The sequence below is a fragment of the Fukomys damarensis genome, unplaced genomic scaffold (genome assembly GCF_012274545.1).
Source record: "Fukomys damarensis isolate Sample0158 unplaced genomic scaffold, DMR_v1.0_HiC HiC_scaffold_12, whole genome shotgun sequence".
Taxonomy (NCBI): Eukaryota; Metazoa; Chordata; class Mammalia; order Rodentia; family Bathyergidae; genus Fukomys; species Fukomys damarensis.
In genome coordinates, this window is record NW_022900924.1 from 43,528,042 (window position 1) to 43,547,661 (window position 19,620).

The following is a 19,620-nucleotide window of genomic DNA, read 5'->3' on the forward strand; positions in this document are numbered from 1 at the left end:
TTTTTTTTTTTTTTTAAGTCATGGCTATTCGAGTTCTATATGCCTCACTTATCTGTATGTCAAATTCTTTTTTTTCTTTCAGCTTTAATTGAGTTTATTGGTACATTTTAGGGATACAGTACAGTTACATTCATTGTTGGGATCTTGTACCTCTACATGACAAGTCTTGATTCTCATTTTTTCCCCTTACCCCTGCCCTCCCTTCACCCCCTCCTCCCCTCCCCATCTACAAACACTTTATTTCCATCTTTTCATTATCTCACATTTTTTTCTTTTCTATTATTACCCTTCCCCTACCCATCTGTATGTCAAATTCTTTTTCCCTGCTTGGGAAGTTTTCTGCCATTACTTGTGAGAACAGGTTTTTTATGTTATTTGTGCTATCTCATGCTTTTTCATTGACTCTGGTCCATTTTGTTATTCTTTCCATTACCACAGCTGTTGGGTTGATTTTTCATGATCCCTTGCTATTTTTAAGAAATCTTTCTTTTCATGATCACCAATAGCAAGGGCTGGGGATTTTGCTCAGTGGTTTCAGCACCTCCCTCACAAGCACAAGGACCCAAGTTTGATCCCTGGCATCCCCCCCAAAAAAGTCACATGATCACCAACAGCAATCCTGTCTTCTGGATCTGATAATCTGTCCTCACATTGGCTGTGTACTTTCAATGGAATTTTTAATCTCCTGAATATCTGTTTGAATCTGTTTCATGGATTTCATTTCTTTCCTATGTTGGTCATTCATGGTTCCCATCATTTTCCTAAGATTCTCTAATTTTTAAAAATCTGTATCTGCTCTAGAGTTACTAATTATTCCTTTCATTATGGCTACTATCTTTTTGGTTATTTGAGAAACTTTCCGATTTGATTATTTTTCTAGAGCCTCATTCATCTGTTTTGTTACTTCTGCTGTTACCATTTCAGAGAGTCCAGGTGGAAGGGTTTTGAATTATTCCACTTCATTGCCCCCCAGGTTTGCCTTTGATGAGATGGAAGTTTGGGGGTTGCATCTTGCTTAAGTGTATTCCCATTTTATTTTAATTTAATTCCTGGGTTGATGCTTGTAAATGGCTTATGGCAAATAGCTTTATTGCTAGTATTTAGAACTCTTAGGAAATGACTACTTCTCAGAGGTGTCTTCCAGGTGTAGCTGGCTTTTGAGTTTTGATTCTGTTGCAAGATCCTACCTCTTCAATTTACTAGGTATGAGATGTTGCCTATTTGGCCTAGCCCCTCCTTCTTTGTCACTGGCCTATTGTATTATTTATGACCCTTAGGCAATCTCAGTCTTGGCATACCAGGAAGAACAACTCATTAGAACAACTATATTATCTTGGCGAAAGTAATTCAATCAGCAGTAACAATAGCATAATAGTAATATAATTGATTACAACAGTTATGTCACCTTGGCTAAAGTAGTACAATCAGCAATAACAGAAGCATTGAACACAGCCTAGAAAATGACTAACTGTGGTAACTATTTATTTGCCACCTTTAATCATATGAACTAGATTTGTGGTTATATAATAAAATCCAAAACAAACCAGAAAAATTTATATAGTTTAATATGCCCTTAATATGGCACTTTTACCCTCATGGGAGAAAATTTAAAAGAGATTGGTGGGAAAAAAAATAGAGAAATAGAAGAAGAGGAAAAGATTAGAAGCAAAGCTGGAGGACAAAGGAAGATTTTTGCAAACTTTGAGAAACTGGTGAAGAAGACAGGAGGGAAAGAGAAAAAGAAGAAATAAAAACAAGATCAGAAAAACAAAAACAAAAAAACTAGAAACAATGTTCACACTTGTATAAAAACAAGAACAAAAATCTAAAAAAAGAAAAAAATATATTTAAAGTCCACTTCAAGGCATGTCTCTGCTATCACTGGTAGATAGAGTGGGCAGAGAGTCCAGATCCATGTTGATTAATTCTAACAAGCCAGCTATAGATTTACAGCAGAGTAGTGTGATAATCCTAGCAAACCTCTACCTTTAGTTCTGAAGCTCAGGCTGGTTTCTTGCTGTGAGGCTGGAACCTGTTCTGTTTGGCCTGCAACATGCCATGTCCTTCCTGCTGGCTTGAACTTGGCTCTTGGCCTTCTGCCAATTTGAACTAGGCTCTGCCTCACTCTTCTGGAGCCAGTCTGGAGCTGGTCTGAGTTCTAAGCTCAGGCCTTCTCCTGGGGGATATCTGAGCCCAAATAACTCACTAGCCACTGTAGTCCACCGCATCCACTGCTCTGTCCCACTGGTGTGTTTCTCCATGGAATCCTCTGTGGTTGCCAGTAGTCACTTGCATCTTCAGGTTCAAGCCACCCCCCCACCCCACAAAGTGAGTCAGGGCTCAGGAAGAAAGCGCTATTGCCTCCTTCACTGAAGTCTTAGCTCTCCCCAGGGGCTTCAGTTTTCACTTCAAATCCTTGCTGGGTCTTCTTCCTCACATTGCTATATTCCAGTGTCTGGACATCAAATCTCAGAGAGGCTGTTTCTCTCCTGCTCACCATTCTGCCATCTTCCTTTTTTGTTTTTTTGAGACGGGGTCTCATTGTGTAGTTCAGACTGACCTTGAATTCACTATGTAGCCCAGGATAGCCTCAAACTTATGGCGATCTTCCTGCTTCAGCCTCCCAAATGCTGGGATTACAGGTGTGTGCCACCGCACTTGGCCTCTTTCAGAGATTTTTAAAAAACCCAAAATCCACTCGAGTCATGCATTGCACTTAGCTATTATGCTTCTTACTTATAATCTAGAACAGTCACCACCACCCTGCCCCCTCCTGGGACTGAACTCAGGGCCTTTACCCTGAGCTACTTCCTCAGCATTTTTTATTTTTTATTTTTACGCAGGGTCTCACTAAATCACTAAACTGCCTATGCTAGACTGGAACTTGTGATCCTCCTGCCTCAGCCTCCCAGAGTTCTGGGATTACAAGTGTGTGCACCTGGCTCTGTCATTTCTTAAGACTGACTCTTCTTAAGAATCCAAATCAGTTGTCAACAGCTGAATTACAGGATATCATACCTCCTGGATCTGTTGGATCATGGCTGGACTCGTGCCATACATGCATCGCATGCCTTTTTGGCAAGGGGACTGTTGGGACGGTCATCTGTGTTTCCAACACATCCCACTTGGGGACTCAGAATGTCGGGTGGCCTCTCCATGGGAGATGCTAAGCTTGGACATTTGGTGAAGGCTGATGTTACCCTAATGTTTTTTGCTAAGGGTCAAAGGGACCAAAGTCTCTTGCCTAGGGCTTTCAAATGCTTCTTGGTGACAGGAATTGTTTGCAGTGGTTACACACTGAGGTTTTGTTCTTAATTTTCTGCCCTTCCCTTTCCCCCAAGAACCTAGTTGGGAACTGCTCCTTAAAAGAAGTCAGACTTGTGGAGCCCTCTTTCTAATATAGCAGCACAGTTTTGCCTCTTGATTATTCACGGGTGTCACTGTCACAGTGTCATTGCACTGGCTCCTGCATATCCTTCTGAAGATTCCCTCCTCAGACCAATCTGTAAACAGTGTCTCTCACAGAAAGCACCCTCATAGCTTCTCCCTCCCACTACACCTCTTTCTTTAACTACAGCCTTCTCAGCTTATCTGATTGTTTTGAGGGCAAATTTCTCAATGTGGTGATAATATATGTGTAACACTTGTAACAGCTCCCTTAGCCCAGAGGTTCCTGTCCCCAGCAGCGGCTCCAGTAGCAGGTGTAGCGGGTGGGAAGGAAGGGAAGCACCTGTTCTGAGTCCGGGGAAAAGGGCTCTGGTGCCCAAGCTGTCTGTTTTGGATTCTTCCCAGGACTGTGACTCTGCAGCTTTCTGTAGATACACAGTCTACACGGGTGTTTCTTAACCTAAATGGTTACTATTTTGGAGGTTTCACAATTTCTGTTCCAAGTAATTTATTATGTACCTTTTCATGTACTGCTGAATTCAAGGCCATTGTCGATTGGGAACAACCAGGAAAAAGAAATCACCCAGATTGTTTGAAAAAGGAGATTTAATTCAGGAAACTGGTAACATATGGTAGAAGAGCCGAGAAGCCAAACAGATACTAGATGGTCAATGAGACGTTAGCAGTTTCCCTAAGTTGGAAGGAATATTGGGGTAGCAGATTGTAAGGGTCAGCAGGAGAAGCTCCAGGATGTCTCTGTCCATCGTGGGCTCTCTGCTCCTGACTCCTACTGACCGAATCTGCTGGAGGCCAGCTGACCTGTTTGGGACTCAGAGCGTTCAGAAGCCAGCCCCTGACAGCCGGACAAGAGAAGAGGAGGGCAGGGGAGGATGGGACTTCGAGGACAAATAGCTCTCAACCTGCACAGTCATCTGTCCCTGGGATTAGTCATCTGTTCCTGAATCATCAGTGTAAACATTTTAACCCAACCTTCCTGTTTACCTTTTACATGTTTAATTAGTATCATGATATAGTTATCCTTCCAGCCAAATTATTCACTCTTGTTTTCTCCTGCGTTGTGTAGCTGTTGACTTATCTTGGGGAAGACTAACAACCATTTCCCCAGCTCATTGGTGTCTGGAACTCAAAAATAAGAATTATGTGTTAACTGCCTTTACAGTTAATGAAACACTTTCACATCTATTACTCCATGTGATTCTCATAATGCTCTGTGAATAGTTATTATGATTCCTGATTTATAGAAGGATTGAGTTTTGAAGACTATATAAATTGCTCAAGAATAAACAAGCAGCAATGGCATAAGGATTCGAACTCTGGACTCTTGAGTTCCCGACTCTTGAGTTCCCGAGTCTATAGTCTTCCCACCATATTCTACTGCTTCCTGCCAGAAAGAGTTGTTCTGGGAAATAGCAAGATTTTTTTTTTTTTCTCTGAACTGATTGGCTACCTTTAGGAGGAAAGAGAGGCTATATTTCAAATCTGCAAAATTCCTGGTGACCCACAAGTGAAATTTACACTGCTGGGTGTGAGGGACACCAGAGATATGTAGCATTTGTCAGAAGTTACATTGCGTCAGAAGAACCACCTCTGATCTTGCCCTGTACCCCATCAGTACTTCAGAGATGGGGATGGCTGTGCTAGAAGGATCAGAGTCACAGCAGCACCTTCCCACCCCAGGCCCAACAGGAAGGGAGGGCGTCATCATAGAGTTCCTGTCTCCCCATCTCTCCTCAAAACAACACTGGACAGCCAGTGAAATTAGAATGTCAGATAAACAATTTTTTAGCATAAGTTTGTCTCTGACATTCAAATGGTGCCTTGGCATTTGCTAAATCTGGCAACTTTGTCTCGATCAAGGTGGGTGGTGAGCCCAAGGTTTCAGGATGTATGGGAGGAATCAGAGCACAGGAGTCCACTTGGCTGTGCTTTTGCCATCTGTGTCCCCGAAGGCCAGGAGGTAATAATCCCTGCACAGGTGCAGAAGTAGAAGGAGGGCTGGATAGGGGATTGCCAGATCCAGCAAGTGCATCCTGCTGAGTTCTGAATCACAGGTTCTCTCTGTGGTCTGGAGAAGTGACCTGGCCTTAAGTGAAGGCTGAGGGCGACTCATCTGGTTTCACTTAGTTTTTCTGGTACACTGTTTTCACCAGGGAGCATTCAAATCTTAACCAGGAAGTTAAAATTAGTACTTGAGATGGGTAAGCGAGATGTGTGAAGGGGAAGAGGGAGGGGCAGATGGTGGCCTCAATGCATCAGCAGATGTAAGTGAGGGAGGTTCGCGTGAGCACCGTGCTACACTGAGGCAATTCCTGGACCTGCCCGGGACGCTGCAGGACGATGGAGCAGAGGGAACGCAGGGCCAGGCACTTGTCGCTGATTCTTGAGGAATGCAGAGCTGGGAGGGGCAGCCATGGGTTACAGCTCTCCTAACAGGAGGGCAGTCAGTGCAATGCACCCACAGGGAGAAGGTACTGGCTACTCATCCTGGAGCGCGAGGAGAGGAACGGGACCTGGGGCTGCTCTCAGCCCTGCCATTTGTTGATCTGGAGCCCTTCTGAGCCATCGTTACCTCTGTGCTTTTGTCCGTTCCCCGGTAAAATGCGATGGAGGGGCATATGTGGTTCCTCTCAGTTCTAAAATTCCGTTGTTAAAGGTACAACTTCAAGCCTCCTCACGATGGCCACCTGTCATCAGTAATTTTTATTACATCTGAAGATGTTTTTATTTTCATTTTCTCCTCAAGTTTTTGAGGAGTTTTTGCCTCTATACAGGCAAAATATCAAAATTCTTTTTTCTGCTTTTTGAGACAAGGTCTTGCTATGTATCCCAGGCTGGCCTCGAACTCAAGGTGCCTGGTGAAAAGTCTTCTTTGAAAGGGCTATGTTTAGGGTCAGGGGTTTAGCTCAGTGGTTCCACTGCCTGCTTTGCAAGCACAAGGTCCCAAGTTCGATCCCTGGTTAAAAAATAAAAAGCAATCAAAGGGCTATGTTTAAATGAGTTAACTAATGAAAACTCTTTTCTTTTTTTTCCTCTCTGTATGAACCACAGCAAATTGAATCCAGGGCATGCTACGCAAGCACCCTACCACTGAGCTACATCAATAGCCCCTAGATCCATATTTATTTATTCATTTATTTGTTTATTTTTGGAGACAGAGTCTTGCTAGGCAGTTCAGGCTGTTCTTGAATATGTAGCAAAGGCTGGCCTCAAATGCTCAATGATTCTCCTGCCTCAGCCTCCCAAATGCTGGGATTAGAGAACATACCACCACAGCCAGATTTTCAGCACATATTTCTTGAGCTTGTGCAGTGCATCAGGCAGAGTTGAACAGATTTACAGATTTACAAAGTCAGGGCTACCCCAGATGTCCTAAGGCCTGTTTGAGTCCTTTGTTTCTCCTGTGATGGACTCTGAAGTTTCAGAGTTCAGGCACCTGTCTATCAGGTGGTAGAGGCAAAATGAAAATGAGTTCTTGTCAATGGTTTCATTGAAAGTGTTGGTTAACATGAGTGATTTGAGTAATCTGTGGGTTTCTACCTCCATTAGCTATGGGCCTCTGAGACCAGACATAATGGGGAACTGGCTCCTACCCAGTGCAAAACAGCCTTCCGGGATGTCCTTGTCTCACTTGCTTCTTTCTGTCCACAGCGCTGCACTTGAGATGGAGCTGCTGCCCCTGTGGCTTTGCCTGGGTTTTCACTTCTTGCCCCTACAATGGAGGAATGGAAGTGGGGCGGCCACAGCAGTTTCCCAAGGGGGCTGCAAGTTGGTGAGTCTCTCCTCAAGCCCTAACTTCTCTTTCGCTCCTGTCGTAACAAGGTTTGGTCTACTCAAAAAGCTGATGGGTTGTCAATGAAAGAGGTCAGGGAATGACTGGGTCTGATTCACTCTGTACTTGCCTCACCCAATGCCATGTGCAGCTGCTCTTTAACCAAACATCCTCAAGATGGTGCCAGGAAAAAAGCCAGGCAGCCCCTGCCCCCCGCTTTCTCATACCTGCTGAAGGCAGGAGGCCCCAGAGACAGGCCTAGGTCAGCCATCTGGTACAAGAACATCTTGTCAAAAGTCCAAGCTTCACAGACAGCACCAGAACTGCTGGGGGAGGCAAACCAGAGCTGGAGCAGCCCTACCTCTGTGACTGTGTGTGAGCCAACCAGAAATGCTAGACAGCCCACAGCGAGCAGCTCCACGGCCATTCTTAAACTAAGAAGGTGCAGACAGTGGATTCCTGAGCCGGGACAGCAGCCTTCTCTGGGGCTCTCGGCCTAGATGCAGAGACAGACCTGGGTCAGTTCAGCACATTGCCAAAAACACTCTCCTTGCTGACAACCCCGTGATATCAAAAGTATGCTCGGGGAACATGCATTTAATAAACACTTCTTGAGCCCTGCTGTACTCCAGGCACTGGGGACACAGAGTGGTTGTCAGAGCTAATGCTTACATTCAGGAATTCTTTCATTTGTTTGTTTTGTTTTTGGCGCTGGGGAAAGAATGTGTTCAAGCTGATGAATCTTAAAAAAAAAAACAACAAAAAACATCATGGTTCTGAACCACCAAGCTGGAGAAAGCTCCCGTATGTCAGAGTCACAACCTGACTGACCACGTTTAAACCCCAGCTCGCCACTGATTAGCTGGTGACACTGGGGCCACTTTGTGTCGCTGCTTCCTCATCTGTCAAATAGAGGTAACAATAATACCTATGAATAATGCCACAACACGTGGGGTTATGGTGATTAAATGAGTTAATCTATTTAAAGCACTCAGGACAGTACCTGGTCTGTGGTGAGTGCTCTGTGCTTTATTTATTATCACTAGTATCATTTTTATTAGTATTATTATTAATCTCTGCTACCTTTGACCTCCACCATTCCCTTACAGAGGTAACAAAAGATTAACCTCAAAGTGGCAGTTCAGGGACCACCAGCCATAAGAAGAGAAGGGAATAAATCATGAATTCTTTGACCACCTTTCAGGGTTCAGTCTAGACTCTACAGAGAGCTCAGAGTGGATGGCTTGAAACTCTTCTGATTTCAGGACTATGAGTTTGAGAGTCCAAACTCTCTTCAGGACTATGTGTTTGTCCTTCATTACATCAGTCATTAGATGTGAAAGTCCACAGGGTAAGGTTTCCTGGGGCTCTCATGACCTTGCAGTCCTGGGTGGCACTTGAGTGTATCAAAAGGGGATTACCAAGGTCTGACCCTTTGACTACAGCACTTGTAGTAGAATAGGGTCTCCCAATCTTGAGGAAAACCCCTAACCACAGCACTTTCCGGAGAGTCCCCATGGGAGGGGGAGACCAACAGTTACTCAGATGAAGAAATGCAACTTTGTCTCTCTGGATGGGGGATTCGATTCGGTGAAATGTAAGTTTTCCCCCAAATTAATCCATAATGGTAACACGACCCCAATCGATTCCAAAGGCATTTCTAGGGGGAGTGGAGGTGTGGAAGGAACACAACAAATTCACTCTAATGTTTTGCTGGAAAATTAAAACAACTCAAAGTCTCAATGGGGAGATTAATCAGATCATGCTACTATTTATGGCTGATATTTATTAAGCATATCATGCTAATAAGTACAGCTAGCACTTATTAGACACAATAAATGTGTTTTGCATAAGCAATTATACTCAACACTAAAAAAAGTACAAGTATAATTTCCATTGTGCAGGACAGGTAATGGAAATCCTTGTGGTTAGGTAACCATCTCAAGGTCACTCACTTGAAAGGGCCAGGGATTTAGCTCAGTGGATCCACTGCCTGCCTCACAAGTACAAGGACCAGAGTTCCACCGCTGGTACAAAGACAAAAAAAAGCAGAGCCAAGGGGCTAGAGTATAGCTCATTGGTAGAGCACACACTTAGCATGTGTAAGGTCCTGAATTCAATCTCCAGCACCAAAACAAACAAACAAAAGCAGAGCCACAGAGCATGGTGGCACAAACCTGTGATCGCAGCACTCGGGAGGCTGAGGCAGAGTTAGTGCAAGTTCGAGGCCAGCCTGGGCTAGTGAGTTTGAGACCAGCCTAAACTATATAGAGAGAACCTGTCTCAAAAAAAAAAAAAAAAAAAAGAAGAACCATGATGAAGTGACCTAGAACAGTTGCTATTCATGCAAGGAACTAATACAGTTCCTGAAAAGCATGCTGAAATTTCTTTTTACTGCTAAGGCAATATATCATATATTATTGAGAGAGAAGGAAAGTGGGGTTATAGCTCTGGAAAAGAGCCAGAAGGACATGTAACAAAAGGTTGATGGCATTTCTCTGAGGGAGAAATGAGATTACTGAAGAGTTTAGTTTCCTGTATTTCAATACAGCATCAATTTATGATTACCAGAAGGTTTTGTTTTAAAAATCAGCTAAGATAACTGGCACGTACCAAGTCCTTTCAGGATCCCTTTCCTCCGAGCCCCAACCGTTCGGAATCGGAATTGTTGATCAAAGACACAATAGAAAGCAATGTGGAGATAGTGTTGTTCTTGGGGGGCAGCTGTGGGCCCGCGAGGAGAGGGAGGGAGCACTGGGCAGATGCACTCACCCCCCCCACACACACACATGGGGTGCCGGTCGGCCAGTCCCAAGATGGTGGCCACCATGCAGAAGGAGGCTGCAGAAGATGTCAATGTTACTTTTGAAGCTCAGCAAAAGATAAACAAATTTGCGCGGAATACAAGTAGAATCACAGAGCTAAAGGAATAAATAGAAGTAAGAAAGAACTCCAGAATTTAGAGGATGCTTGTGTTGACATCATGCTCACAGATGAGGACAGCGTAATGATGCCTTACCAGATTGGCGACGTTTTCATTAGCCATTCTCAAGACATGTTAGAAGCAAAGAAAAATTTACAACAGGAAACTGATGCCTCAGAATCCAGAGTAGAATCAATTCAGTGGGTGTCAGCAGATTTGAAAGTTCATTTATATGCAAAATTTGGCAGCAACATAAACCTTGACGCTGATGAAAGTTAAACATTTTATAATCCCTTTTATAATTTGTTTAGTAAATGAATATTGTTTAAAATGATAATTTCCCTTCTTCAAATGACATGGTAAGGGAAACTTTCTTTTTTAAAGTTTTCATTTATTTAGGGAAAACTTGCCTATTTTCACATGTTTTAACATGTATATATAGATCTAGATAGATAGATAGATAGATAGATAGATAGATAGATAGATATAGATAGATTTTGTTTGGTACCAGGGATCAAACAACTTGGGTCCTTGCACTTGCGAGGAAGGTGGTGGAACCACTGAGCTAAATCCCTGGACCCCATTTTATATTTTTAAAAGAAGACAATATTCATCTATGTATTTTGCATAATGTTTATATTAATTCTAGGGGCTTTACATCATGTTATTAAAATCAGTTAAACAATCCTCCGTGTGTCTATATTATTTAGAATACTTGCTGCAGTTTTCATTTACAGAAAAGGTAACAGTTGTATCCTATACCTGTATGTCTGATTCTGGTTGCTGTCTCAGGATGGTGAAAGCCCTACAGAAATGTACAATACTGTACCTGTGTATTCTGTGTATTTCAGAACTAAAACTTTGTAACTTACTAAAACATAAATAAAATAAAATAAAAATCAGTTAAGGAAGTTGAGGCTCCAAGGTGAGTTCTTGACCAGGGTCCAAAGCTAGTAAGTGGCGGAGCTGACCAGTGCTCCAGCCTGGGTCACTTCCTTTCCCTCCGGACTTTTCTCCCTTTCACCTGCCCCCAGGGACCAAACCCACACTTTCTCACCATCCCTGGACCTGACCAGCTTGCAGAAATAAGTGACATTGTTCCTCTAATTTACCATGTAAAACTTTTTTCCTGGACACCTACCTGACATCCTGCAGCTAAATTGTTTTGGCCAATTTTGCTAAACATGGGCTGTAGGTAAATTAGCCTGTTTTGTGTGATTTCTGCAGTGAAGCCAGGACTGCCCCATCCCTTCTGCCTCCTTACACTGCCCAATTATGTAGAAGAGCACTCAGGAAGAATGATGAATTAAGCATTCTGATCCCTGGGCTCTGGTCCCAGAACTGCCATTGGCTCTTCCCTTCTTTCTTCCAGGCCACTTTACTTCTCTGTAGAATTCAAGTGCTGACCAGCTTGAAAGACTTTTAAGCTGTAAGATTTATTTATGCAGAATGTAAGGAGGCTTCCTGGGCAAAATTACTTTGGGTGAGATGAAGCTGTCATAGTGTTGCTGGCTGTTGGTGGTGACTATGTTAGATACACAGATGTTATGTCACATTGGTGACAATCCAATGGGAGCCATGTACCAAGTGCCAACTGTGTGCCAGACACTGTGCTAAACTCTTCATGAGTGACTCCTTTCATCCTACAATCCTTAGAGTAGGTAATGTTTTTAGCCCCATTCTTTTCTGAGGAAATAACAAGCCTAGGCTAAATTATTTTCCAAAGGTCACACAGAAAATACATGGTAGAGATGGAGTTCAAATCCCAGTAGAGACCTAGTCTGCAATCGTCATAGTTAAAACCAAATGGCAGGTATAATTGTCACCTCTCAGTCCCTGATGAACAGGGGATCAGATTTTTGTTTTTTTGTTTTTGTTTTTGTTACTGGGGATCAAACTCAGGAACTTGCACTTGTCAGGAAGGTGCAGGCAGTGCCTAGATATTTTTTAAAGTGTGAAGGTAAAGAAAATTTTCCAGGCTGGGATTTAGCTCAGTGGTTCCATCACCTGCCTTGCAAGCACAAGTTCCCGAGTTCAATTCCCAGTACCTAAATAAATAAAGATGGACTACTTCAACAGAGCAATAGTTACACTGATAGCCAACTCCTCAGGAGCAACAATAACAGTGAGAAGTCAAAATGGTGTCTTCAACATTTTCCTACCATTTTATTATTAGTATCATTAGTAGTGGGAGGGGTTGAGACAGGGTCTCACTAGGTATCCTAGACTGACTTTGAACTCATGATCCTCCTGCCTCAGCCTTCCAAGTGCTGGGATAACAGGTGTGCACAACCATTCCTAGATTCATATCTTAAGAGTTCTGATTGTGTGTGTGTGTGTGTGTGTGTGTGTGTGTGTTAGTGGGGATTGAACTTGACCTTGCACTTGGGGGACAGGTGTGGTGTCATTGAGCTAAATCCCCAGCCCAGGAACTCTGATCTTTAGAGTCATTCAGTGGTTCCAAGGATAGTCCAGTAAGTGAATAAAGTTTCTATGCATAAACCTCTGCCTTCCAGACGTGCCCTCTGTTGACTCGTGTTTTTAAACCTAGGTGGATGCCCTTGCTGACTGTCAAGGACAGAACCTTGCTTCAGTGCCCATCAGCCTCCTGACCCACTCCCAGGTGCTCATCCTGGATGATAACCCTCTCAAGACCCTGTGGAATCACTCCCTCCAGCCTTATTCTTCCTTGGAGAGCCTCAGCCTGCGCAGTTGCCAGCTGGAGTGCATTGGCTGCCATGCCTTCCAGGAGCAAGGCCGCCTGCAAAGTCTGGCCCTGGCTGACAACAGCCTCTCCGAGAACTACAAGGAGACAGCAGCTGCTCTCCACACCCTGCGGAGGCTGCAGAAACTGGACCTATCTGGCAACTCCTTGACAGAAGACATGGCAGCCCTCATGCTCCAGAACCTCTCCTCCCTGGAGGCTGTGTCCCTGGCCAGGAACACCCTCATGAGGCTTGATGAGTCCATCTTTGAGGGCTTGGAGAACCTCAGGGAACTGGATTTGCAGAGGAACTACATCTTTGAGATAGAAGGTGGTACTTTTGATGGGTTGACAAAGCTGAGACGCCTCAACCTGGCCTACAACAACCTCCCCTGCATTGTGGACTTTGGTCTCTCCCAGTTGCATGTCCTCAACATCAGCTACAATAGCCTGGAGTGGTTCCTGGCATCCAGGCAAGAGACCACTTTTGAGCTGGAGATGCTGGACCTGTCTCACAACCAGTTGCTGTTTTTCCCTCTCCTGCCCCAGTGCAGCAAATTACACAGCCTCCTACTGCAGGACAATAACATGGGCTTCTACAAAGACCTGTACAACACCTCCTCGCCACAGGACATGGTGGCCCAGTTCCTCCTAGTGGATGGCAATGTGACCAATATTACTACTGTTGACCTCTGGGAGGAGTTTGCCTACAGCAACCTATCAGCTCTTCGCTTCCTGGACATGAGCCAGAACCAGTTCCAGTACCTGCCCGATGGGTTCCTGAAGAAAATGCCCTCCTTAGCCCGCCTGAACCTCAACAGGAACTGCCTCGCCACAATGTACTTCTTGGAGCCCATGGGCACACTGGCCGAGCTGGACCTGAGCCACAATATGCTGTCAAAGCTGCACCTGGCCCCGGGTCTCACTGGCTGCCTCAGAAGCCTCCGCCTGCTCAACCTGAGCAACAACCAGCTTCTGGACATCCCTTTGGGCCTCTTTGCAGATGCCAGTAACATCAATACCATAGACCTGAGCCACAATCAGATCTCGCTTTGTCCCTGGCCACTTCCGGTTCCGGTACTACTTCAACTTCCGGTTCCTTCCAAGATGCCAGACGCCCCCAGCTGTGTGGACTTCCGGAATATAGCATCTCTGAGGATCCTCTCTCTGGAAGGCTGTGGGCTGAGGGTGCTCCAGGACTGTGCGTTCCAGGGCACACCCCTCACTCACTTAGATCTGTCTGGCAACTGGGGCGTCCTGAACGGAAGTATGACCCCTCTCAGGGCCATCGCACCCACATTGCAGGTACTGTCTCTGAGGAACGTGGGCCTTAGCCCTGCCTCCACCAAGTTGGACTTCTCGGGCTTCAAGCATCTGAAGGAACTGGATCTGTCAGGAAATTACTTAACTAGCTTCCCAAGGGTTCAAGGTAGCCCGGCCCTGCGGACCCTAGATCTCCGGCGGAACTGGCTCACCGCGCTTCCTTTGCGGGATGAATGGGAACAGTTCACTGGGAGCCTGAGCGCTGTCTACCTCAGCCAGAACCCCTATGACTGCTGCGGACTGGACAGCCCGGCAGCCCTGCAGCGCCTGCACACCGTGGCCGACTGGACCATGGTCACCTGCAACCTCTCTTCCAAGGTCATCCGCGTGGTGGAGCTGCCTGCAGGTGAACCACAGGGATGCAAGTGGGAGCGGGTGGACATGGGTCTGTTCTACCTCGTGCTTATCCTCCCAAGCTGCCTCACCTTGCTGGTGGCCTGCACTGTCATCGTTCTCACCTTCAAGAAGCCTCTGCTGCAAGTGATCAAGAGCCGCTGTCGCTTTTCCACCATATACTGATTGGCCACATGCGAGGAGTAGTTAGAAATTTGCTTCTTGAGATAGGCGGGGTGGCACGTGCCTGTAATCCCAGTACTCAGGAGCCTGAGGCCAGCCTGGGCTACATAATGAGTTTAAGGCCAGCCTGAGCAGCATAGCAAGACCTTGCCACAAACAAGCAAACAAAGTTGCTCTTTGCATAGAAGGAGACTTTGCTTGATTTTAAAGTCTGTTGTTGAAACCGAATCTCTTGAATTGAGGATTAAATTAAGATATTAAAATGTTTCCATCCCTTTGTCCCTTCAAGTCCTTTGTGTATCCTTGTGATGCATCTTTATCATCCTGGTAAAGTATTTATTAAGAGATATTCTATGAAAATAAAAGACAACATGCCTCAAATATATTTTAAATCAAATGTAGCTAGTTTTTTTTTTCTTTATCTATTTGTAACATCCTTTGGTAGTTTCCCTTGGGTTATTTTTCAGTTCTCTTGGTGACATTTGTGAAAGTGAAAAGGTGGCAATCCTCTGCCACCCTACAGCAAGCACAGCGCCCTAGGAAGGGTGATAGTGCCCTGGAGACTCTCCAAGGACATGAATTTGAAAGCACAGCTGGAGACTCTGCTATGAGATGAGAATTCTCACCTTTGGTGTTAACCATGTTGTCACTGCAGTGAGAAAGGACCCATGGCAAGTCTCTGGTGCATACACATGACCCTTCCAGGAAAAAACTAAGAACAATAACTGGGCTCAGTTTGTCAATTAAATCACCTGAACGTCAGTTATGTTGCTTGTTTTGAGGGAAAGTAAAGCAGAAAGGAGTGAAATCTGCTAACTTCACTCTTACTCTTCAAAAAAAAATCACAACTTCTTAGCCAGTGTTCAGCCTCGGTGCTCACATGAGCTTCCTCACCCATTCTCTCCCCGATCCTTCAATAAATAGTGGGCTTTTCCAGTATTTCTCTGTGGGAAAAAAATAAGACACATCCCCTACACATTGGGCATTAGTGGCCCTTCTAGTAATTCCATAACATTAAGATTTGTCCTTAGCACCTTCCCACCTTTCCTATCAATGACTCTCTCCACCTTAGTGCCTTGGATGTCCCTCAGGTTACCCTGAAGCCTTTGTCTAGTCCTGTAGGCAAGCTCCATCAGTCAGTGTCCTCAAGACCAGTCTCCTGATTTCCTCCCCCATCAACACAACCCCTTTCTTTTTTTTCTTTTTATTGAGTTTATTGGTACATTTTAGGTCTACAGTCCAGTTACATTCATCATTGGGATCTTGTACCTTTACATGGCAGGTCTTGGTTCTCATTTCTTCCCTTTATCCCTGCCCTCCCTTCACCCCTCTCCTCCCCTCCCCATTTACAAACACTTCATTTCCATTTTTTCATTTTCTCATATTTTTTCTTTTCCCTTATTCCCTTTCCCCTACCCTTCCCACTTTCCCTACACCTCTAGCCCTTTTCTTCCTATTTCACATTGTTAATTATCTCATTAGGATCTTGTGTACTATTGTACTATTTTTCACACCAGAGAAACTATTTGGTATTTACACGTGTGACTTATTTGTTTGACTTAGGAGTATATCCTCAAAATGTATCCATTTTCCTATGAATGAATCTAATTTCTCATTCTTTATGTCTGAGTAGTATTCCATTTTATAGAAAAACCACATCTTCTTTATCCAGTTTCCAACTGATGGCAAATGGGCTGTTTTCAAGCTTTAGCTATTACAAACTGTGCAACTATAAACATAGGTGTGCATATATCACTGTGATATGATTCTTTTAATTCTTTTGGAAAGATACTCAGCAGAGGGATGGCTGGGTCAAACGGAACCTCTAGTCCCAGCTCTTTGTGGTATCTCCATATTGATTTCCATAGTGGTTGCACCAGTCTGCACTCCCACCAACAATGGAGAAGGGCTCCTTTCTCCCCACAACCTCGCCAACATTTGTTATTGTGTGATTTCTTGATAGCAGCCATTCTTTGTGGGGTGAGGTGGAATCTCAGTGTTGTTTTCATCTGCATCTCTCCAATGACCAGTGATGCGGAATATTTTTTCATACATTGACTAGCTGCTTTTACTCCTTTGAGAAATGTCTGTTCATTTCAGATGTCCATTTTTGAACTGGGTCTTTATATTTGGAGGGGCTGATTGTTTTGAGTTCTTTATATATTCTAGATAATAGTTCTTTGTCTGAGGAGCATCTGGTAAAAATTTTTTCCCACATTGTAGGTTGTCTCTTAGTTCTGTTGATGGTTTCTTTTGCAGTGCAGAAGCTTTTTAATAAGATGAGGTCCCAGTTGTTGATTCTTTCTGCTAGTTCCTCTGCTACTGAGGATTTGTTCATAAAGTCTTTTCTTATGCCAGTGTCTTCAAGAGTTCTGCCTAACTTATCTTCCAGCAAGTTTAGTGTTTCTGTTTGTTTGTTTTTTGGCACCAGGGATTGAACTCGGGTCCTTGCACTTGCAAGGCAGGCCACCGAACCACAGAGCTAAATCCCTGGCCCCTGCTTCTGTTTTAATATTTAGATCTTTAATCCACTTGGATTTTAATTTAGTGCATGGTGAAAGATAAGGGTCTAATTTTAATCTTTGGCATGTTGAGATCCAGTTTTTCCAACACCATTTATTAAAGAGGCTATCTTTCCTCCAGTGGGGATGGTCAGCTCCTTTTTCAAAGATGAGTTAGCTGAGTACATCTGGAGTTGTTTTTGTGTCTTTCAGTCTGTTCTACTGATCCTCAGGTCTGTTTTTTGCCAGTACCATGCTGTTTTTATCACAGTGGCTTTGTAGTATAGTTTCAAATTGGGAATTGTTATACCCGTTGCCACGTGTCTGTTGCCTAGGATGGCTTTTGCTATTCTAGGTCTCTTATGGTTCCAAATGAATTATTGGGTTCTTTTTTCTAGTTCTGTGAAATATAGTGTTGGAATTTCAATTGGCATTGCATTGAATCTGTATAGCAGTTTTGGTATATGGCCATTTTCACTATGTTGATTCTTCCTACCCTGGAGCAGGAGATATCTTTGCATTTTCTTGTATCCTCTTTGATCTCTTTTTTCAGAGTGCTGTAGTTTTCAGTGTAGAGGTCTTTTGCTTCTTTTGTTAGGTTGATTCCTAGATACTTCATTTTTTTGGATGCTATTGTGAAAGGAATTGTTTCCCTTATTTCTCTCTCAGTGAGTCTGTTATTTGTGTACAAGAAGGCGATTGATTTTTGGGTGTTGACCTTGTATCCTGCTACTCTGCTGAAAGTGTCAATTAAGTCTAGAAGTCTTTTGGTGGAGTTTTTTGTGTCTTCAATGTAGAGTATCATAGCGTCAGCAAATAATGACAGTTTAACTCTTCCTTTCCTATCTTTATTGCTTTAATTTCTTTCTCTTCTCTAATTGCTATGGCTAATGTTTCCAGAACTATATTGAAGAGGAGTGGTGATAGTGGGTATCCTTGTCTTCTCCTGATTTTAACGTGAAGGTTTTCAGTTTTTGGCCATTTAATATGATGACACAACCCCTTTCGATGGGGTCCTGCTGTTTCTTAAACTAACAATGAGTTACTTAGACAAATGACTGTCTATGGCTAGTAGAGATGTCTGATGCCTGTGAATCCATTGGTGTTGCTACTGTCTTACAAGGAAACAGACTCTGGTTTAAGCAGCATGGGAGATCACTAAAAGGATTCTGGGAAACTCCAGACACTGGAAAGAGTGAGGATCAGGCTTGGAAAATGAACCATAATAAGGGATGTTACGCCAAAGTTGGGACCACAGCTCACACCATGCCAGAAACAATAAGTGTGAAAATACAGCTGCAGCCGCCCCTTAATACTGGATACCACCCTCTGTATTGCTGCCACTGCAACAGGATCATGACCACTACTGCCACCCAGTACCAAAATAAACACTCGCCAAATTCTGCTGTGTTGTTAGCAGAGTCTGGGGCAAGTTCATGGTTGTGTCCCTTCCTAGCTCACAGAAGAGCTGGAAGAGCACATGCTGTAACTCTGGGTGAGGGGTCCAGATGAGCTCTGCTTCCTGCAGACAACAGAGTTCCTCAAAACAGGAAAAGAGGGCCGGGGATTTAGCTCAGTGGCATCATGCATGCCTCGCCAGCTGAAGATCCTGAGTTTGATCCCCAGTACCGGAAGAAAAAAAAAAATCTAAAAAACAGGAAAGGAAACGAGACATCAAGCAAAGACAATAACAACTATGCACCACACCATTTTTCCACAGTGAGAGCGTTTGAGCAGAGAACTGACAGCAAATTTTTAACATAAAGGAATAACTTGATGGTGGAAACTTCAGCCAGAGCCCTAGGCCAGCAATGAAGATCCAGAATAACCTTTGAACCCCCTCGAGTTCCTCTGTGTGGCTGACCACCCATTCTTCCTGTTTTAGGGACGAGTGTTAGCAGGGTTGAAGATTGAGAAATTGGAGCAGAGCCTTACCCTGCTGGTGGCAGTGTCCTCAGATGGCTGGGGGCTCTTATGAATTTATTCCATCAATAGGATGAAAATCTACTTTCTACGATTATTTCAGTGGGATGAGGTTAGATAGGGCAGGTGGATTTCCATCTCCAATCCTGAGCTGTGGTTTCTCCACTGCTTTGTCCACTCTCCCTGGATGAGAGAGAATATTCTAATGTCCTTTCAGGGATTTCTAGTGAGAGAAGGATCTGGACAACTTACTAGTTGCGTTCCCTCGTGGGACCCAAATGGTTGCCTACCTGCCAGACAGCCAGACTGGCCACCAGTGGTTCTTCCGCAGTGCACAGAGATGGGGTGCTGATCCTAGTGGCCACATGCCAGAATATTCAGACAGCAGAATATTCATAGTCAAAGACACTCTATGTCAAAGACTACTCTGTTAACATGAGCAGTGGTAATTCAGATTTTGAAAATCCAGTCATAGAACAAAAACCTAAGGTTTTCCTAGAGGTACAGTATAATATATATATAACATATATAACATATTATAATATATAATATA

The 19,620-nt window shown here is 44.0% G+C and overlaps 2 protein-coding genes across 3 annotated transcripts in view; both read left to right on the top strand.

Annotated features, from left to right (window-relative positions):
* Nucleotides 1-15,013, top strand: part of Nrros (negative regulator of reactive oxygen species) — a 30,153-nt gene extending 15,140 nt beyond the window's left edge. Inside the window, exons 3-4 of one of the 2 annotated variants that reach the window (XM_019207490.2) lie at nt 7,057-7,177; nt 12,652-15,013. In XM_019207490.2, coding sequence (XP_019063035.1) covers nt 7,070-7,177; nt 12,652-14,646 — 2,103 coding nt within the window. In that variant the 5' untranslated portion in view covers nt 7,057-7,069 and the 3' untranslated portion in view covers nt 14,647-15,013. Of the gene's footprint in view, nt 1-6,903; nt 7,178-12,651 lie in introns of those variants that run through there. The other variant, XM_033762553.1, reaches the window with a different exon arrangement.
* Nucleotides 9,994-10,379, top strand: LOC104862234 (prefoldin subunit 4-like). The gene is given in 2 exon segments (XM_033762554.1): nt 9,994-10,114; nt 10,117-10,379. Coding segments are annotated over 2 exon segments (384 nt in total).
* Nucleotides 15,014-19,620: the final 4,607 nt, after the last annotated feature.